At 46.3% G+C, this 22,047-nt stretch overlaps 1 protein-coding gene across 1 annotated transcript in view; it reads right to left on the bottom strand.

Moving 5' to 3' along the window:
* Positions 1 to 2,113: 2,113 nt before the first annotated feature.
* The window catches only part of COL15A1 (collagen type XV alpha 1 chain), a 122,423-nt gene continuing 102,489 nt past the window's right edge, over positions 2,114 to 22,047 (bottom strand). Inside the window, exons 30-41 of the mRNA XM_006161378.2 lie at positions 21,731 to 21,779; positions 19,359 to 19,439; positions 18,909 to 18,958; positions 18,693 to 18,794; positions 17,672 to 17,816; positions 13,434 to 13,498; positions 11,993 to 12,121; positions 11,791 to 11,850; positions 11,029 to 11,088; positions 6,593 to 6,778; positions 4,760 to 4,875; positions 2,114 to 3,524 (exon numbers count right to left, since the gene is read on the bottom strand). Coding sequence (XP_006161440.1) covers positions 3,311 to 3,524; positions 4,760 to 4,875; positions 6,593 to 6,778; positions 11,029 to 11,088; positions 11,791 to 11,850; positions 11,993 to 12,121; positions 13,434 to 13,498; positions 17,672 to 17,816; positions 18,693 to 18,794; positions 18,909 to 18,958; positions 19,359 to 19,439; positions 21,731 to 21,779 — 1,257 coding nt within the window. The 3' untranslated portion in view covers positions 2,114 to 3,310. The remainder of the gene's footprint in view (positions 3,525 to 4,759; positions 4,876 to 6,592; positions 6,779 to 11,028; positions 11,089 to 11,790; positions 11,851 to 11,992; positions 12,122 to 13,433; positions 13,499 to 17,671; positions 17,817 to 18,692; positions 18,795 to 18,908; positions 18,959 to 19,358; positions 19,440 to 21,730; positions 21,780 to 22,047) is intronic.

Below are 22,047 nucleotides of genomic sequence, written 5' to 3'. Positions count from 1 at the left end.
GCCTCCCCACACTCAGCCCTTCCCTGCAACTGTGTGTGATAGAATCTTCTTTTTTGGTCCTCAACATTCGTTCTGTGTTCCTGTTTTCTGGTCAATGCAAACCCCAGTGCATTGGGTGGAAGAATTGTTCCTTGTGAACGACTCATCTCTGGGGAGGCTGCCAAACACAGCCATGGGCACACAACACGCACAGGACCAATCGGAGTCCTTTAAAGGAATTAATACGATCCCAGAGGGGAAGGAAAGTCTTCTTTCTCCTCTGTGGTCTTCTCTGGGGTGGCAGAATCATATAAGCCTGGAGCTGTCTCTAATTACCCCTGCCACATGAAGAAGTCTTATCCTCAGTTGGAGGAAGGAGCCACATACAGAGAAAAGCAGGAGGCAGGACAGACACAGGCAATCTCTCTCTCTCACACACACAGAAAACAAACTAAGTAACCACATCGCCATGTTGCTTGTGTCTCTGTACCCCTCGTTTCTCATTTTCATGAGCCAATACCTTCTCCTTTTTTTTTTTTTTTTTGGCTTGTTAATTTGTATTAAGCTTTCTTTACCAACTAATACAGTGTCTTGACTAATGCTCAGCTGTTGCGGATGGCCAGCCATACCCAGAATTCCATGCTGCATCCTGTTTACACCTCTTATAGGTTCAAGTGACAGAAGTCACATAAAATCCAAAGGACTCAAGAAATTTGAGGTGGCTCCTGTGGCCTATTCTCCTTGTTCCCTCAGTTCTTCTCCAAGAATCACGTGGCCACGTCCTGGCTGGCAGGGGGAATTCCCTTGACCTTCTCCTCCATGCTGTTTGTCCCCACCTCCCATACCTTTTCAGTCCTTTTCTTTGTGCCCTCCAGAACCTGCCTCCTCCTGAGTCTGGCTCCTGACATGGGCTGGCAGCGTTTCTGTCCTGGTTGTGGTCCCAGATACGGGGTTTCAAATGTTGCATGCTTCAAACCTTGAAGGTCTGCAACAGGGACCCTGGACAATCTAGTGCTGCACAGATCACATACTCCTGGCAAAGCTTCCCTCCCTTACTAGGCCTGAGAGTGCTAGCGTGCTTCCAGCCCTCGGGCACATTCCAGACTTCAGGCATCAGTTGAATGGAGGCTAAGAGACCCTTCAGTCATGGTTTCAGCTGTGTGACAGGATTCAGAGGCTAAGCCCAGCAGGTATATAAATAGGGAGATATGAGAAAAAGCAGGCAGTTCAATGGAGGATGTCACAGATGCGATGGTCGTTGGCAGAAGGGCCAGGCTAGATCTAGAGTGAGATGGGTCAGGCCATAAACAGCACAGCCTGCATAGATGTCTATGTGGTTTTTCTAAGTGACCATGAGGACGCCAAGCTGGTGGCCATTGGGATGTGACAAGAAAACTCACATGGGGACTGATGGGTCTTCAGTGAAGAGTCTTACGTGCCAGGCCCACTTTCTGGAATGGCTGGTTCTTCCTCCTTTAGTGCATGTAGAGAACTGCGAGGCAAGGGCAGGGACCCAACTCTTTGCTGGCATTAACAACAGATATCTCTTCCTCTGGGGTCCTACCCAAACCCCAATCCCACCCTGCCTTCTGTGGTCCAGGGCCGGGGTGTGCTCTAGCCAAAACAAGCAGCATCTGCACTTCAGGACCTCAAGAGCCTCCTTCCCCCTGGCCCAGTGGTTCTTGCCTATGCCAAGCACCCCCAGGCTCACCACTCAGTCTCAACAGCCCGCCTCTGGAGTGGGCCAGCCTCTGTGTCTTCATTCCGTAATGCACTAGAGAGTTCCACCACTTTTCCACTTACGAAGCCCCTAAGGGCTGCTTTTTTTTCTTCCTCAATTTCCTTCCTACTTCAAAAACTATGAGGGAAATTTCACTCTGTTGAGTTTTTGGGCCAGCCCAGCTGAATGAGAGGAAACATCCCAGCATGCCTCTTGCCTAGTGATTATATCTCTCCTACAGGGCCAAACCAAGAGCCAGAAAGTTGCATACTTGGAGCCGGGAGAAAGCAAAGAGGCAAACTGCGAAGTGGTTCCTTAGAAAGTCTTGGACACTGGAGCGAGATAGACCCTGAGTCTGTAGAGACGGAAACACTCACCTTGCAGTGTCGTTATGAAAAATGAATGCGACATAAAATAAGTTCGATGTTTAATAACTGGGAACTGATATAATGCTTGTCTTATCCAAACCTCGAGAGACAGAGCGACTTGCTCAGTCATGCACTGAGACAGTGGTAGAATCCCATGCTGGGGCTCCTGTCCCCCCTTCACTGTCCCAACCAAGTGGGAGACAATGGGCAGGAACAGATGAGCATGATGGGAAAGCCCTTCAGTTCTGTGGTCATGGCCTGATGGCAAGCAGCAGTGACAAGCCGATGAACCCGCCCCAGGTTGCCTTCCACTTCAGTGGTGGAAAATAAAGGAAGTAGGGGAAAAGTCAAGCAGAAGAAAGCACCCGGAAAAGATGTTTTTATGTTCACTTACATGGAAAAAAAAAATAAAAGAATACAGCATGAAGGTATATGTTCCTCCAAAAATTCCTCCTAGGAACCTGTTTGTTCCAGTCGCATTTATAAATCAAGAAATGCCAAACAGAAGTCATAACATCGGGGGGTGGTGGGGGAGGGATGAGGGAGACATCGAGGGCAACATAGTAATTGTGTGCCATTGCTTTTCTAGTTTCTGATCATTTGCAGTTTCCACTTTTCCAGCAAGTCAGAGTTCTATAAACGGATGTTGCACTACAATATGATTGCATAAAAATATAAAACTCCTAAAGCACGAGGGCCATAGTATTTTAGGGAATAAACAGTAAAGTCTGAACATAACAGAAAACACCAATAGGATCATCTGAGCAGTTCTGTTTCTGATGCGCAGCAGTTGCTAATGACACATGTATGTGAAAGGATGAAGAAGCTGATCTGTGTATAACTTAGACGGGGGTAATGTTTCTGAACACCGACTTTGTGAGAAAACATGTAGGACATCTTACACTCCGCAACATGGTGAAAAGGGAGAAATTGCCTTCTGAGGGCCACAGCGGGCAACACGCCCACTTTATTTTCCACTTGCCCTATGCTGGGACGTGTTCACACTGCGTGGGGTCTCTTGCGGGATCTAGCACCAGTATCTGGATCAGATTTTGTCTTTGATCCAAGTCCTTTCTGTCTTCAGTTTTGAGTGTATTGAGGTATGTTTCTTTGGTTGCTGATGTGACTAGTGTGTAATTTTTTTAAAAAATGTAATATTTACAACATTTAAACATTTTAGATTTCAGTGTCAACTCTTCACATAAGAAAAATCGGGAAACTCTTTCGAATCATCGGAAGGTCATTACTTCCTAGCGTCTGTCATGAAACTGTTTTCGATACACAGAACAATTAGCCTATTAGCACAGCTGTATGCTTTCTGGTCCAGAATCTTCCCTGTGCTCAGTGGGGAAGCAAATCCCGTGACTGCCATGTCCGCAGTTCGCCACGCTTCACAGTACTTATCCACGAGACGGACGCCATGGGTGCTGGAGCCGTGCCAGACGACCTTCTGGGGCCTACAAGGTAATTTTATCATGTTACTTAAGGAAACATTTTGAAAGTTTATTTATAACAGAGAGCATGTGTGTATGTGTGCAAAAGAGAGAGAGAAGACCCCTCGATAGGATCTTGTCATGTCACAGTCCCCATTCCTTGGCTCTCCAGCTCGTCAGGGTCTTGGGCATGCACACACACGCCCAGCATGTTTTCAAGCCCTGGGAATCCAAAACAAGGGTCTACCACGTGCCTTCCAGGATTACAGGTCAGTTTGCCACCGACGGTGCCAGCAGCCTGGACCTTCTGTTATGTTTTGAATGACAGTTATTTGTGGTGTGTCTTGGTAAGCAGACTGATATAAGTCTAGCGAATCGGGTCAAACTCTTTATTTAACTCTCTGTGGCCTGAGGCTGAATCACCCCTCCAGCCTCATTGCTCTGTCCAACTTTCTAGGTGTGTTCTATTCCAGCCATACCCAACTAGTCGTTTTCCAAAACAGACTCTGCTTTTGTGAATCCGAGCCTTTGCTCATGGGGTCCCTTCATCTGGAGTAGCTTCCCTTTAGTTCTCAGATCAGTGATACCCTTCTTGTCTTTCAGAAGTAATAAATGCCTCCTCATGCAGGAAGCCCTCTCCAATTCTCACCCCTACATAAAAACGAATATTTCCTCTATGCTCTTATCTGTTTCTACATTTTATCAGCCCAGTAGTCTGCCTAGAGTCACATTTAGTCTGTGCCTCCCCTGCCCTGTAGACCGTAGTCCCTGTTGTGTGTGCCTTCTGGGCCTAGCATTGGGCCTGGAATAGGGTAGATACTGAGGAAAGGTTTGCTGAGTTGTTCTATTCTGGAAAAATCACACGGTTCTCAAAGATTTCAAGTGCGGCTCACAGTGGAGCATTACGGCATTACCAGGAAAAGCATCATTTGCCGCTTATTAAGTGCCCACTGCATGCATATGTTTTCACACATACTCAGTTTTAATCGTATAACAATCCTAGGGGATAGACATGACTGTCTTCCCCATTGGCTAGATAAAGCAGCTGAGGCTCCGAGAACAGAGTCCTTGCCCAGTTGAGCTACTGAATTTGGGTCTCTGGCTCCAAGGCCAAAGCTGTCTCCACAGTCTTCAGTTGCCTCAGGGTAGGTCTGTGTTGGCAACATCCCAGAGGGGCAGCTGATAAAGGCATCCCATTGTCAGCGGGCCTCCTAAAACTGCCTGTCCTACCACAGCAGAGGGCTTCCACCCGGACTCACCAGGAGGGATCCGTCATTACGTCTCGACCATCAAAGGAGTATATTGGAACATGCGTATTGAACTGACCTCCGTGGCCAGAAAAAATCGCGTCCCAGTTATTAAAAAGCACTTGGCCCTGCGAAGACAAAATGCCACATTAGAATCACTATCCCCTGGGCCTGCAGATAGACTAGATTTTGACTCAAAATTCTTTAAGGCCCAAATGCCACCTTGCCTTAAAGACCCCATCCCAATCGCAGAGCCTAGGCAGTGCAGGACCTTGAGAAATGTTTGTGGTTTGATTTTATACTTCCTCCTGAACCATTTTAGTTTTCCTGTTTTATTTCTTATGGAAATTCCTTTTATTACAGGTGCAAAGTGTGCTTTATACTTTCAATATTATTTTTTAAAATAATTATTTTATTTAACTTTATTTTTAACTTTATTTTTAATTAGATCAGAGAGGGACAGAACGAGAGAGAGAGGGAAAGTGAGAAAGTATGTTACCAGGTCTGGGACTCAAACTGTGGTCGGCCTTGTGGGGGCCCAGTGCCTCTAACCACCACACTACCTGCTGGCGCCTTTATTATCATTTTTAAAATTGTATACATATGCACTAAACATCAAGGTTGCGCCTAGCTTTGTGCCAATCTATACTGGGGGTAATACTGAGATGAATTTCTTAGTCTTTTTCTGAAAGCACTTAGTGTCTTGTGGAGAGATCCAAGAACATACATAATTGTAGTAGGTGAAGGTGGAACGGTGGGACAGAGCCCTAGGAGAAGAGGCAGGACGCGCTGGACTCAGAAAGGAACTCACCGACCTCAAGGTTCCAAGCTAGTACTGGAGTCACAGGGACCAAAGGTCTCAAAGTCCCTTGAGATCTAGTCAGTCATCAGGACGTGTCTGAGCAGCAAATGTAGCTGTCCCACCACAGCCTCAAAGGACTCGGCTATGTCCATGGTATAAACAAGGGGTCCTCTGAGGCCCTGCCTTACCAGCAAAAGGGGCAGCAAAATATCTGTCATCTCTGAGCTGAGATGCTCAGAGAGCACCAGACTGTCTCTGCCAGAGTTCCCTGCTACGGCCTGGTGCTACTTGGCTGATGCCCCCCTGAAGGCATCCTCTGGTGGAACCAGGAGCCCCAGCTGCAGGAGTTAAGGACATCAGTTCTAGTTTGTTGTGACTTCAGGCAAACTGCCTTCTTCCTCAGTTTTCTCATCTGGCAAATTGAAAAGAGAGTAATTTCCATTTTTTTTTAATTGGAAATAACTATTAAGCAATAAAGTGGTTTATAAACAATCAAAAAGCTACATAAACCAAAGAGGTTATTATTATCCCTCTTGTCTACCTACCCCGAGTGACCTAGACCATCTGAGCAGGAAGGGCTACTTAAATATGAGAAAACTGAGGTCCAGAGAGGGAATGTGACCTGCCCAAAGCCACACAGCCAATCAGGGAGAGACCGAGGCCTGGCCAGCACTTTTTTTTTTTAAATTCATTCGGGATAGAGAGTGCATGTATATGTGCAAACGAGAGAAGGGAGGGGGGGAGAGAGAGAGAGAGGGAGAGAGAGAGGGGAGAGAGAGAGAGAGGGAGAGAGAGAGAGAGACAGAGAAGGGCACCCCTGCTTGACAGGGTCTGGTCATGCTGAGATCCCCTTCCCTCAGCCCTCTAGCTTGTTAGGATCTCCACGTCAGGGATCAGAGCCCATGGTCAGCCATGTGGCCTCCACCACCACAATCCAGCACGCTAAGGACAGTGCCACCCAGGCTGGGCCCACTCTTGTTGTAGTCGCAGGATGGCACTACCTCAGTCCCTGTGGAGACAATGGAGACAACATGCATTCTTACCCTGAGGTTCACTATCGGGAGGGTGTATCTCTCTGCTTTCCTCACAATTGTAGAGAGGTCTTGTAAATGGGAAGACAAAAACGCTCGGTAGGTAGACAGCAGTCCTGCAGCCCTGGCCTGCTGGAAGCACTGGAAATCAGCTCGGATGTCCCCAGAAAATGGTGCATTCAGAGCCACCAAGTGCAGCTGAAAAAAATAAGTGAGAGAAAGGACGTGCACTTAGGGCAAGCACAGGCACTCACCCCGTAGCCATCTCACGTGCCCCAGAAGATCTCGGACTTCAGATGGAAGGCTCGTCAGACATCTCACGTGCCCCAGAAGATCTCGGACTTCTTCAGATGGAAGGCTCGTCAGGGGCCTCTTATTCAACCTCGGCCTGACGTGTGAAAGAATTTCAGTCTCAGCTGGGCCATCTCCAGGGGTGGGGAGCTGGGGTCTCTGCTCAGCAATCTGAACAGCTCTAAGAGGTGGAAATTTCTTTCTTAAATAAGAACAACAACAGTGCTAGGACCAAGTAAAGTGCTTCGGAGACCTAAGTCCAGCCAGCGGGCCATATGTCGGAGTCTTCCAGGCCTGCCCAAGCTCCAGTTCAGACAGGGGTTTTGAGCCAGTTTGGTCCTGGGTCCCAGAGCTTCACTGAGCCATCTGCTTGTGGCCCTTTCTTCTGTCTCAGGAGTAGGCCAGGGGTTGCTCACACAAGGAGCCAGGACCAAAGGCATTGAAAGGAAAAGGACGATGCTCCTTACTAACAGTGCTAGGATAGATCCCTCTAGAAACTGGGGCCTCCAGTAATTCCAGCTGTACATCCCTGCCATGTTGGGCAGCAGCCCAAATCGAAGCCAGTCCAGTCTGTTTTTTCCCGAATTGTTGCTCCCCAAACTCAGCCTCCTTCTACTGCCCTCTCTCCCAGCCCTTTCTGCCATACCTTCTGGAGTCTATCCCCAAATTGGGTATACTCATCTCCCCTCTTCAGTCTCTTCTCAGGAGTAACTTCAATCTCGTCATTATAGAGCTGGGGAGGCCTGGTGCAGGATGGGGCACAAGAGGCCATAAAAGGACACTTTTTAAAATACCTTAAGCCAAGCCCAAGGACAGAAAGTGAGCCCTGGTGGTGAGGCAGGTGGTGGTCTGTGCTTCTCTCAGATCCAAACGAAGCTCTGCGGGCCGGCACTCAGTGTCTTGCACGTCAGCAGCCTGACCCTGGGCTACGATGACTGGACTGCCGCGCTAGCCCTTGCACTTCCCTAGACATTCTTCCCCATTCACTGCCCCCCTCCTGCCCATTCTGCAGGGGACAGACTCGGCCTGCCGCCTCCCCTTATTCTCTCTCTTTTTACTCACCCCTAGGTCTGCTTTTATCACCATGCTCAAGTCTGAGGTCCAGGTCACACAGCAAGCTCCCACAGCCCCCACCCTGCTCCCCACTGAGATAAGGCTTCTTCGAAAAGCCTCCCAGTATCAGCACTGAACATTTTACATTCCCATCCGGGGTGGATAGGGGGAGGTGGTGCACTGCTCACTCACGAGCCATGACCATGTCTAGTCCCCCCACTCACACACACACACACACACACACACACACGCACATGCTCTGCCCTACTGATGCTCTTACCATCTGGCTATACTGCCCCACCCCCATCTTCCTCCTTCTCATGTACCTGGTGACACCAGCACCCAAGGGAAGGGCCCTTTGGTCTTGTCATCCCCCCGGCCAGCAATCTACTGGGGTGCATCAAAGGGCCTCCGCAAGAGGCTTTGATGGAATGAGGACTCTCCAAGAGCAGTGGCCGGCCGCCTGAGAAAGATGTAGTGGCAAGGCCAGGGCTTCTTTTTTAAGGAGACACACAGAAATGTCCATGTTATGGTTTCTGAATGGCGAGATTGGGGGCTTTTGTGCTCTCATATTTGTATTTCTTTAATCATTATAAAAAATATGTAACACTTTTATGAAGACAATAATGCTATAACAATCAAAATGTTAAAATAGCTATTTTGTGGGTGGCTGTAGTTTTGATAAAGTTACATGTGATTTGCTATTCTTCATGCTTTTTTATGTAGCATCAAAATTTTCTACAATGACTATGCATTTTTTTAAGAGTGATTTTTTGCTATAAGGTGCATGTGCTCACCAGAGAGACAGAGAGACAGAAAGTGAGAAATCACCCCCTCAGGGGGTTGGCCATGCCACAACCCCTTCTCCTTCATTCTCCTCTCAGGATTTTGCACACAAATGCACTAGCATGAGCTTAAAGTCGTGGGGCCAGGACTGGAACCGTGGTCGACTATGTGGGAGTCCAACAACTCAACAATTATGCCATCTGATGGTCCCAACTATGCATTACTTTTGAATGTACAAAATACTATTACAAATTCCTTTAGCAGGGCCTCCAGGTGGTGTAGTGGTTAAGGTGCTGGACTCCCACTTAGCTCACAGTGTTTCGAGTCCTGGACCTGGTGGCTTGAAACTCATGCCTGGTGCATGTGTGTATGTACCCAAAATCCCATGAGGAGAATGGAGGAGAAGGGACTGCAGCATGGTCACCACCTCCAGGGGATGATTTTTCGCTTTCTTTCTGTCTCTCCAGTAAATGCATGCACCCTATGGCAAAAATCTCTCTTTAAAAAAAAAAAAAAAATCCTTTAGCTACTGCCCTAGGTTGAGGCTTTGGGGAAGGGTTACCTATACTTACTTCTTCTTGGCTCACCTCCCACTTACTCCTCAACCAACTACAATCTTGTTGACAGACACTGAAATATTTTGCTCTAGTTTCTGAATTTGAAGGGCATCTTTTCGTTCTTTTTATGAACTCTTCGCAGCCTTTGGTACTGTTGGCTACCGCTTTGCTTAGAGGGCGTTCTTTCTTCCTCTCTGGCTTCATATCCTATTTCCTCCTGGTGGTCTCCACTCAAGTGTCCTACAGGCATCTTACACCCACCATTTTCCAAATAAGCTCCTCCTTGGTGAATGGCAGTGTCATGGGAAACATATCTGGTGTCTTTCAAGCCTAGACCTTGCTCTCTAAAAATAGCCTTGCAATCTTTGCTGAAAGAAGTAGCCTTAGACCTTCTACCTGATTCTGCTGGCTACTACTCTTGACCGAACCAGGAATGGGCAACTGACTCAAGATAAAGCATATAGGATCCGGCAGGTGGCATGGTGGTTAAAGGTACTGAACTCGGCGAGTTGACCTGACCACCGTTCAGGTTCCAGACCTGATGGCTTGCTTTCTCACTTTCCATCTATCTCTCTCACTCTGTCTCTGTCTGGTCAGATACAAAAACTAATAAAAATAATGATGAATAAAAATTAAATAAAATAATTCTAAAAGAAACAAAAAAGAGCATATAGACTGTCTCTTCCCAAACTGAATTGAGCAGGTAGTACTGAGCTCTGCAGCTGTTAGAATTGTGGCCCAAATCAGTGTATGGCAACCCACAGCTGTGGGAAAGCTCACGTAACCTATGTCTGTGTGTGGGGTTGGGGTGAAGGGGGAGGCACCCCTGCAGAGGGTGGTCTTGTGGAGGTAATAAAGTAGACTACTCGTGGGAACAAGAGTTGCCAAACCAGTTGCATATCCTCTGATGGAGGGCCATGAGGTTCTCATCATGATCTGCACAAAATCTTCACTTAACACTAACAAAGAGTGAAAGTTTTCAATCCCAGCAATAAAATGATCCCTAGAAGGGAAATCATGACCTCTCTGCTAACCATGCTTCATTCCTGCTCTGTCTCATCCTTACCACCCCATAGCCCATCAATGACTGAGGTAGTCACTTGGCATCCTTGATGTCTCTCTAAGCCGCCTACTTTTCTCTAAGTTCACTGCTTATGATCCTAGTTCAGATACTACTGGAGCTACCTAACTGGTCTTTGGACTACCTGGTCCTGGCCCCTCCAACACATATGTCCTCTGTAATCATGGCAATTTCTGAAATACCCATTTCCTCTTCAGAAACTCTCCATCGCCTGCAGGAAAAGGTCAAAATCCTTAGCTTGGCTCACAGGCCCCTGATGGCTAATCCTTACCCTTACTGATCTCTGCAGACTGACCTTCTCCTTTTTCTGCCTTGAGCTCTTCTCCTTGGGCCAGACTGAAATACTTGCAATTACAGGAACTGTGCTTTCCCTGGCCTACCTCTATTCCATCGTCCCTCTATCTGGAATTCCCATCCACTTTTTCCCACTGGGCTCACTCTTGAACTCAACTGTCCTTTAGGTCTTGGAATGGACGTCACCTCCTCCAGGCAGACGTCTTTGACCTTCCTTGGACTCCAGCACCTTGTGTTTGCCTCACTCGAACAACTTACCACGCTGTACTGTAACTGTCTAATTTTGTTTGTCTCTCTCACTAGCCTGCATTTTGAATGCCTGGGGCCTAGCATGTGGCAGACACACACATTCAGTGTCTGCAGAATACAGCATGAATTATACTTACGGCAGGCTTCTCGTAATTGGCACTTGAAATAGGGTTCAGTGGAGGCAGAGGCTGATATGGCTGTTATGTAAAAGAAGAAAAGAAACAGTTCTAAATATGCACTCAGTCTGCTCTGCAGAGTACACTGAGGTGCAAGGGCAATGTTTCTTCAGGTACTTTAAATAGTGTGTCATTGTCTTTAGCTGTGACTCTTAACTGTGAAGAGTTTCATGCTCAAATGGAAATGTCATCCTTAGACAGGGAGGGGATATTCTCAAGACTTTGAAAAAGAGCACTGAGCCAAGGAAGCAGTAGACCCGTATTTAATAGCCAACTTGCCTACTTAATAAGCCAAGTCACTGCTTCAAAGCTTTAGTTTCCTTATCTGCAAAATGGGGGTGGTAGAGGGTTGCCATAGGGCTAAATGGTGAATACTATCAGCTGCTCATAATCTCACAGGGCAGAGAGTGCCAAAAGTTAAAAGATTCTTCTAGATTGCTTATGCCAATCAGTAATCTCATAAAAGAATCAACTAAGGTCAAGTCTCTTCTTCCGGAGAGTCCAGCTACTACATGGGAATGGTGGGTCTCCAGCCACTGGGTCCAGTTCTCCCTTCACTATTGTGAGACTGTTCCATTGCACCAGCAACTTCTGGGTTTCTACCGAGTTAAACTACACAGACGTGGCCATCCAGGGTTTGGAGAGTGTGGGGCTGGAGAGCAGGAGGGAGTTGGGAAATGCTGGTAAAGCAGCAGCTAGCAGCAAGGCAGGGAAACTACTCACGTTGCTGGCAAGTGCTGGGGGTGGTGGGCTGTCGGCAGGAATGGGAATCAGCTCGCCCAGCTTTAAGAAAAACGGCACATTAAAAAGAAACATCAGTAAGAAAGTACCTGTTTTCTAAACAGAAAAATGGCATTTACGGGAGTAGATTGTTATTTTTAGAAGGTATGTGGAGGTAGTCTGTTAAAGAAAGTTTAGGAATTACCTGTAATTTTTTCCAGCCATCTCTGACGCGAAGAAAAAACTCAGCGCTGTCCCGCAGGTAGATGAATGTTCCTTCTATAACCAAATGTGCTTTCTGCAGCATGTCACCCATGTCGCTGAACGCTGTCACCTGCCAGATCATTTTAAATCCCCAACACAACATCACTGTTACCCTTTGAGCAGTGGCACCATCTCATACACTGGCTTCTTGCAAAGTCCTACAGGGGCCTTCCCTTCATAGTCAATGAAAAGCCTTACGGAACCACGTCGAGATAGAGAACATCATTCATTTTGATAAAACAAAAACATGCACTACTTTGAAACACAAATCGAAATGATAATAAATGAATTTAAAGAAGATAATATTCTGTGAGTACAAAGACATTTCAAAACTGTCAACAGTTCTTGGTGGGTTTGGGGATTAGCAAAATCATCGGTAAGGTCTGCCACTTCCACTTTTCCAAGCTGGTTGGTGGCACTAGCATCAGCTAAGCAGTGTTACCTCATGCTGCTCCTTAAAGAATTTCAAATTTATTTTTATTTGGAATAAGAAATGCAAGCAAGTGAGTAACTATACTTAGGTCTTAAATCTTTTTTGCCTAGCTGGGTATTAAATACAGAATAGAACATGAGGGCCAGTAATTTCTCTGTGTAGAAAACTGCCAAAGATTAGACAGCCATTTGGCATATCTCAGAACAGATTTAGAAGCTGCAAAAAAAAAAAAAAATCTATTGAGTAGCATCAAGTCTCAAAGAAATATCAGCCCAGAGAGTTATTTTTCATTTTCACTGAGAAAGATCATAAAAAATTAATTTTCACCACGACTTGAAGATAATGACTTTGTACATCAAAATGGCTTAAAAATCCCCCAGAGGAGTCAAATAGCAAAAGTCTGTCCTCCAATGGGCAGTTCTTTCATTTGGCAGCCAAGTTTTCTAACTAAAATCTGGCAAAGATCAAAAAGCATTCTTAGAACTCCTGACATCGTTGAGAAGCATTTTTCCATCTTGCTATGCATTATAATAATCTTGGTTACTATACCTTGCTCCCACAAGCTGCAGAGTATAGAGAAGGGACAGCCTTTGGCATGATAGAGGTGGCTGAATTAACCAGGGTAAATCTGGCTAGCACAAGGACCACATCGTTTACACTCTTGGGCTTAAGTGTTTTGATAGACTATGATTCGTTCTTACGATAGCTTAGTAAGTTAAGGATACCAAGATCGAACCTTAAATAAGAGATGTCTTAATATCTTTTTGCCCAGTAAGTCATCTGAAGAGATAAGAAATACCCTCTACTGTTTGTGGAATTACGCTAATTCTATGTCACAGAGGCCTAATTTCAAAATAAAAAAGGTGCCAGCTCCTAAAGACAGTAGCCAGAGTTTTAAGTCAATATATCTAAAGTGGAATGATGACTATACGTTGATAATGATACTGACCAAGTTTCGAGATCCAGGAAGCCCTGGTTGTCCTGGTGGGCCAGGTGGGCCTGGAAGAGCCACAGCTAAGACCAAGAAGAAAAGAGGAGTTACCAAAAAACACCCTCTCTGAAAAATGCCTTGGGTGCCAGCTGACGTCTGAGAGATGTGTTCACAGCCCCACTTACAGTGCCGCAAGCAATCCTACCCCTCAACTGCATCTTGGGTGCTCTGAACTCAGCATGTGACGCGGGCCACAATGACAGGTTTGGGGATGACCTGGGATTCTTGATTATCACCTTGAATCAGGACATGCCTGGGACTTTTCAGTCTTATAAGTGAACACATTTCTTATGTTGTTGTTTGTAAAGGTTGGTCTCAGTTGAATTTTCTGTCACATTTGCATCCAAAAATATCTTACAACTGACTTCACCCAAGAGACAAGCATGTGACCAGTGAACAGAGGAAGCAGGCTGAGAAAGAGGAAGAGAAGGTGCCAGGCTGAGGAAGGAGGCTGGGGCAGTGCAGGAACAGCTGCCCTGGCCTTGCGGCCAAGAGACGGGACTCAATCCCTGGTTTGTCAATTCCCTGCTGTGTCATCTTGGGGAAACTGCAAGCTCCCTGAACTAATTTCCTCATCTTCAAAGTAAGATAGAGAGATATTTCTCCTTTACTGTGCTGTGCTCAACACTGAATAAAATACAAACCAGGGATGTGTTTTATAAATTGTACAGCATTAAACCAGGGGTTCTTAGCTTTTGAACAGTCATAGTCCCCTTAAAACTCAGAACAAGGCTGTTGCCCTCTCCCCCCCAAATACACACACATATAATTCTACAAAAACAAAACAAAACAAAACAAACAAACAAACAAAAACAACGGGAGTGACAGACCCCTGCAGCACCTGCTTGATCTCTGTGGGAGTCAGTCCTTACTGTTCTTACTTCAGGTGAACGCAAAGGTGGGTTATTATAGCTATCCCTTTGCCTTCCTTCTCTCTAATCCTCAATCTCTTCCAAATCCCTCAAAGCTCTTGGCGGAGTTAAGGATGTTTTTAACAAGTCTCAGTAAGATTACACAGTGGGATTCACAGGTCATCACAAGCAAGTCTTCAGTTCTAACACAGGACATGAAAATCCACACATGGGTGGTAAATGTCAAGTGGACAGGTTAGAGGACTTAGGCTATGTTCCCAGACATGCCTCCTACTAGTATTTGTAACTTTCAGCAAGTCTCTTAACCTCTCTGAGCCTCTTCATCTGTGAAGTGAGTTTTATAATAATATCCCATTTCATCCCCTCCTAGGATTGCCGAGAAGATTAAATGGGATAATGGCTATGGAAGTGTTTTGTAAGCTGTGAGTTGCCATACATCATGTGACGGGTGACCTTTGTACAATGAAATAAGGTGTCCTGGGGTCCCCTGCTATGGACAACAAATTCTCAGTATCCTATATTTACCAAGCAATGTGTCTTCATCTCCAGCAACTTCCACTTATCCTTCAGGATTGTGTGGGCACCTCTGGTTTTATCTACCCAGAACCTTGTTTCTTTCTTTCTTTTTTAAGGCTTTTGCCAAAGATTGTGTGTACTTGCCAGAGAGAGAGTGAGAGGAAAGGTAAGAAGTCACTCCCCACCCCCAGAGGGATGACCATGCCACAATCCCTTCTCCCCCATTCTCCTCTTGGGGTTTTGGGTACATATGCACACATGCCTCGTGTGATTTTCAAGTTGCCAGGACCAGAGTTCAAATAGCAGTCAGCCAGGTGGGATGTAGAGCCTTAATCAACATGCCACCTGCTGGACCTTCCAGTACCTTTTGATTTTTTTGGAGAGGTTTATTTTTTTGTTATAGGGCATGTGTGCTCACCAGAAAGACAGAGAGAGACAGAGAGACAGAAGCGAGAAATTGTTCCCCCGCCCCCCAGCCAAAGGGGGATGGCCATGCCACAATCCCTTCTCCTCCATTCTCCTCTTGGGATCTTGGGCATGCATGCACACATGCCTGGTGTGAGTTTAAGCCACTGGGACCATGACTCGAACTGCGGTCGACTACATGGGAGTCCAGCAACATAGCCATTATGCCAACTGCACCGTCTTTTTTTTTTTTTTTTTTAAAGGACCAGTATCTTCATTATCTTGTCTTTGGATCATCCCCTTCACCGCTACAACCACTTGGTTCCAGAAAAAGCCTCCATGCTCTCATGTGATCCTACCTCCTGGACATAAGTGATTGGTCCAAGGTGGACACCTGGCCTGAAACAGGCCAATCAGAATCCTTCCCTGGAACTTGTCTCACTCCAGAACTTTTCAAATGAAAGCTGAGACAGAAGGTCAAGAATTTCTAGCTGATGGAGGGAGTTGTCATTTGTCTGTGACCATATTTCCCACTGTGCAGAGGATGTGGTCTGCAGTGAGGAAGCATAGAACCGGCACACAGAAAGACGATGAGACAAGAGATGGCCTGAGACTCCATGCAGGGGTGCAGTTCTTGGATCCAGATGTTCTGAGGTCCTGCTGCTCCTTCACTCCCAAAAGATTTCCCTTTCCTTTGAACAAGTTTCACATGTAGCTAGTTTGAGTTACACTTCTGTTACTTGCAGCCCAAAGATCTGAGGCTAAGTTGAAGCCCTGCCCCAAAGTCACTTTCTGTGCATCACACTCCTAGTCCCCAGACTCTGTAGATCTCCTCCCGAGTGTGCTTCCACCCTACCTAGCTCATACAACCCAACAGAAACTTATGCAGTCATGCTTTCGTTGCTACCACCATTATTTTCCACTGTGTGCATATTGGATATAATACAGGCTTTGGAGTTACACCGATTTGGGTCCTAATCCTGTTGGTGCCATTTATTAGCTGTGTGACCTTGGAAAGGTTTCTAAATGTTTCTGGGTCTGATTTTTCTCATCTATAAAACAGGAGTGCTAATACCTCCTTTGAAAGGTTGTTGTTAGAATTCAATAAAATAATGTAGTAAAGTCATAAGCACTTAGTGAATGCTCAATGAATGGGGATTTTCTTTCATTTCACCCATTTTGCATGGAAGAAACTGAGGTTCAAGGGCTGAAAAGATTTTTACGTGTTAGAATCGATTCTGATCCTTAAGCTAGCCTCTAAAGTCTCTAAGTCACTAAAAAAAAAAGAAAAAGCCAGAAAAGTTCCACCCACACATAAAATGAATCCTTCAACATCATTAGTCAATAGGGTAATGCAATTCAAAACCACAATGAGATAATTCATACTCATTGGGATGACTGTAATAAAAAAGATATAATGAAGACATAGTAATAATAAGTGTCAGAGAAGATGAAAAGAAATTGGAGGGGCTAGCAGTTAGTGTGGTGGTTGACAGCACTGGACTCCCACATGGTTGACAGTGGTTTGAGTCCTGGGCCTAGCGGCTTCCTTTCTCACTTTCCCTCTCTCTCTCTCTCTCTCTGTCCCTCTCTAGTCAAATTAAAATAAATAAATAAAAAGTTAAATAAAATAATTAGATATAAAAAAGGAAATTGGAACCCACATACACTGTTGGTAGGCATGCAAAATGTTATGACTACCTTGAAAAATAGTTTAGTAGTTTCTCAAAAAGTTAAACATACAGGTACTTTATGACCCAGCAATTCTACTCCTAGGTATGTACTCAAGAGACCTGAAACATACATTCACACAGACTTGTATAAACGTTCATACCACCAGTAGTCATAATAGCCAAAAAGTAGATATCTGTGAACAGATGAATGAATAAGCAAAATGTAGATCCATCTAATGGAATATTATTTGACCACAAAAAAGAACAAATTATATATACATGTTAAAACATGGATGAACCTTGAAAATATTATGTCAATGAAAGAAGCCAAACACAAAGGGCCATGTATCATTTGACTCCATTTATATATAATGTCTAAAATATGCAAATTCAGAGACAGAAAGTAGGTTTGTGGGTTGCCAAGATCTGGAGGGGAAGAGAGAGAAACAGAATGACTGCTTATTTGTACAGAATTTCCTTCTGGTGTGATAAAACTGTTCTGGAATTAGACAGTGGGGATGGCTGCATGACCTTGTGAATATATTAAAAGTCACTGAGCTGTATGGTGAATTTTATGATGTGGGAATTACATCTCAATTTTAAAAAAATAATAAAAGAAAAGAAAGAAGGCTCATCCAGTTCACAGCCCTGTTAGACAACGTGGCTTCAACAGTCCCCTAGTGATGGAGACCTTGAGCACAACAGTAGAGGCAGAGCTCACAGTACTGACCTGCTCCCAGGATAGCTGGAGGTCCTGGTGGCCCTGGGGGTCCTGGTGGTCCAGGGGCACCAGGTCTTCCAAAGCCAGGTGGGCCAGGTAGGCCAGGAATACCAGGGGGTCCTTGGGGCCCAATGATAGTCTCCCCTTTCTGGCCCTGTCAAGGCAAGTGCATAGTAAGAGAGGGGAAAATGCACCATTAGCCACTAGAAGCCCCATCTACTCCTTTTATGAGGACCTCTGTAAGAAGTCAGTGAGTATCAGCTGCTATTATCCTCACTCCTGACCATAGTTCAAGGTGGCATGAGACTTCAAAGGCATCAGGGTGGTCTTTAGGTTGAAAGACACTACAGACCACCCCAGGGAATGCTGGAATTAGGCGGACACTTAGAAATCACTGAATCTAGCCTTTGTGTTTTAAAGATGAAGCAACTGAGGCCAGAGAAGGGACAGGTCTTGTCCAAGATCACAAAGCAAATTAATTAAAGGCATAGCTAGAAGTAGGACCCTGACTCTGCTGGGACCACAGCTCTGGGACCAGAGATTAGTGCTGTGGTAGCATTCTCATTGGAGACATACCTTAATTTTCTCTTTGTGGACTGGAAAAACATCTCATCCTAGGACTGTCTATCTAGGGGCTCCTTCTACGATGATATTTCAGAAGGACCAACTAGTCCCTCTAAAAGTATCTCCCTCACCTTCCATTCTGTTTCCACTATCTGATGTGGTTATCATTAATAACTCTGCATTGAGTGACTCTTCCACCATTTACATGAATAAAGCAGTGTTAGTGCTCTGGGAGTTATCTAAATGTAAATACATATTCTTGGTTGGTTCTCTTTTCCCTTAGGGCTCAACCAACTTCTCCACCAACCAGCAAGTAGAAGGGGAAAGCTGACCAGTCTCCAAGTCCCGCCTCTATCTGATAGTTCTACAACTGACCCTTGACCTTTTGACTGCCTAAGCACATTAGGGATCTTCAGGGAAAGCCAGATGACCTCAGGGAAGATGACTCAAAGAAGTCATTACTCACCACCACGCCTGGATTTCCAGGTAAGCCTGGAGGCCCCGACATAAAGAAGTTGCCGTTAGTTTCTCCTTTCTCTCCTTTGAACCCTCTGTCTCCATTCTCCCCCTAGAGAGGCAGAGAACACAGGACTACTTTAATCAGAGTGAGATGAACCCAGTCTCTGACATAGACCCAAGAAACTGGAAACACAGGCCGAACATTGAATGGAGAAATACTCACCTTCAAACTGTTCAGAAAATGTCTCAGGTAAATTGGGTCAACTGGGGGGCCTGAAAAAAGAAAGGTAAGATTCACAATCGTAATCTCAGAAATTTAAAAATGAGTCTCCGGGTCAGCATCCATGGTAATTTCCTGGCGGAAGTGACCGTTCACTGGTTTGCTAACAGAGTGGGCGCTGAGCTTGGTGGCACAATGGCTTCTAATCTGAGCCCAGCCACCTGGACATGTGGGATCTTGGGCAAGTCCCTGGCTCTCCTTGGGCTGACTTTGCATGTGAAACATGAATGATCAGGACTTCCAGTCTCTCGCGATGTGGTTCCTTCGTGCTCCCTCCAGAACTCTGTGGAACTTGTGGCCCAGGTGGTAATGTAAGTAATCTTAACTCTCTGGCTCAGTCGCATTTCTGAGGAACAAAAGCCCAAGGCCAGATCTACAATAAGAATCAGATACCTGGTGGTCCCTGTGCCCCCTGGTCGCCTTTTTCTCCTTTTGAGCCGGGAAGACCCCAGGATCCTTTCTCTCCTTTAACACCTGCAACCAAATACACATACACATTTTAAAAAAAGAATGAAAATCATCTTCATCGTATATGAAACCTTTCTGAGGCAAGTTTTTGAGTAACTCCTTTAGCAAAGTCCATGGAAACAAAGACCTATTGAAAAATCAGTGAGTATAAAATCTTTTTCTAAATGATGGGGAGGGTAGAGGTAGATACATCAGGCATGATGCCTGATCTTAAAAAAGCTCAGTCTTGTTGGGGAGATGGAGTAATGCAAGGCGTGGTGAAATATGCTCTACTACAGAGACACCAACAGTGTATGGGGCCCAGCAGAGGGTACAGTGAACTTTTATTGGGCAGCTTTGTAAATGGAGACTGAGGCCCAAGGTTGGAGCAATCTTTTAGTCTCCTCCCCATCACCAGTGCAGTATGGTGGCATGGGTGGGGAGAGGGACCTCCCAGGAGTGCCTGCATAGGATGCTCAGAGTGCCATGCATTCTACTTAGGAGTTGGGAGATGCATCTCCCTTCGGGACTAGCAAAACGCACTGCCTCTGCAGAACTGGAAGTATATCCCTGCCTTCTCCCCAGCTCCTATTTTTTTTTCAAGCTTATTTATTCATTGAGAGAAAGACAGGTACTCCTGACAGGGTCTCACCACACCACAATCCTCCTCTCCAGTCTCCCAACCAGCCAGGATCACCAGCATGCCCAGTGTATTCAAGCCAACCTAGGACCCAAACCAGGGCCTCCCACATGGCTCCAGTATCATGTTGTCGCACCCTATTGCCTGCATCACCATTCCCCCAGCACTTCAAATGTGAGGGGCTACTGAGAGAACCTTTAGGAGACCAGCATATTGGAAGGCAAGAGACTCCCTTTCCCCACCTGATAGACATGACAGACCCTGGACCTTCGACTTTATGGTCCCCAAGATGTGTGACATATCAGCTCACCCATGCTGTTGAGCCTAGAGATGGCCACGATATGCAGACAAGATGTGGGGGCTCAAGCTTCACCAAAGGGGAGACAGGAATGTGGGCACAGAGGGTGCCGGCTAGGGTTGGCAGAGAGTGAGCAAGGAGGCCTCACCAGTACTGGGGGGAGGCTGCATGAAACTAAGGACTTGGACAGAGGCCACAGACAGAGGTCATCACGTAAGAAGACAATGAGCTCCTCACCACCGGGCTGCTCACCTAAGGGAGCAGGAATAATGGCTCACAAGTAAGGAGGAGGACGACTGGCTCTTAGGGGCCATTGCATCCTCCCTGACACAGGGCGGAGAAACAACTGGAGATCGAGAAAGAAAATCCAGCTCCAGCCCCTGCTCCCCAAGGTCTACATCACACCAGGGGAAAGGTAAGCCTAGAACTGGATCTGAGCGTGGAGTCTGAAAACAGCTTAAACTTGCTAACCACAAGTGGCAGAAAACCACGAGGCCGGATATCATTAGCAAGACCACACCTGGCAGGCGTGGGTGACAGAGCTGAGCTAGAGGGGAGTACTGGGAGAAAAAAAAAAAAAACAAAAAACCCTTCCTCTGTTAAGCTGCAAGTATTCAGACACCTTGATAAAAAGGGGGACAAATGGCAAGAAAAGGTGCTTGGGGACTGAGGCACCAGTGACTGCTCACTTGCAGCCCCCGTTTCCTGGCCTGCCCCTCGCTGATGTGCTGTAGATAAGCTCCTACGTGGGGCTGCGAACATGCTGGCGTTTACTAATTGAACTAAGTCAGGCTTCTCACACGTCGCTCTGCACACACCTCATCCAGGAAGTTGCTAAAATGCAGGTTCTGATTTGGCAGGTCTAGGTGGGGCCTGAGGTTCTGCGTGTCTAACAAGTTCCCAGGAGATGCTGATGCCACTGGGCTAGGGACACCTTGAGGCAAGGGTCTTCTGATCGCCTACTGCCCTTCCCTGCATTGATGTGACTGGTCTTTGGTTAGATTCATCTCATGGATTCTAAAGGCCTGGGGACAGGAACAGTGCAGACCTGAGCTGTCTCAGCCTAGTGCAGGGCATCAAACCAAACAAGAGTAGGCATCAGTGAATGTTATGAACAAATGTAAAGTGAGTGAACAAGTGGAGTGCTTCCTGCTAATTAGGGGCTCATCCAAGACATGCAGACTAGACAGACGTGTGACAAAACCAAACACAGTGCCAACCCCAGAGCTTCGGCTCAGCTGCCATCCCTCCCACCACACGCAGTCAGACCTTCCTGACCACCTTGTCTGCATCCAACTGGGCAAATGGAAACTACCCTCCTCAGAGCTCTGGGTGGAGCCATGTCCCAGAGAAACATACAGTGAAGAAAGGAGTGTGTACCATGAAAAGTGATGAGTTCTGGATTGCCGGGATGAGTGGTTGTGCCAACCTGGAAAGAGAGAAAGGCCAGGTCAGACACTGCAACTCCGCCTTGGCGTTGATGCATAGGCAGCCACTGTCCTGAGGGAACGTGCCAGAAGAGGCAATGTCACAGAGACAGGCCTTCCTTTGGCTCTGGAATTCCCAGACACCTGAGCTCCCAGTAACCCTCCAAGCACAGGCATCCCAACTTTTCAACTGGGAGGCCCATCATGTCACTGGACTGGACTAGTGAGACCTGAGACCTATTGACCCCCCCCCCCAAAAACAACAAAAAC

Source organism: Tupaia chinensis, unplaced genomic scaffold (assembly GCF_000334495.1).
Source record: "Tupaia chinensis unplaced genomic scaffold, TupChi_1.0 Scaffold138491_1, whole genome shotgun sequence".
NCBI lineage: Eukaryota > Metazoa > Chordata > Mammalia > Scandentia > Tupaiidae > Tupaia > Tupaia belangeri.
Note: the sequence above shows the minus strand (reverse complement) of the source record. Positions and strands in the feature narration are given on the sequence as shown.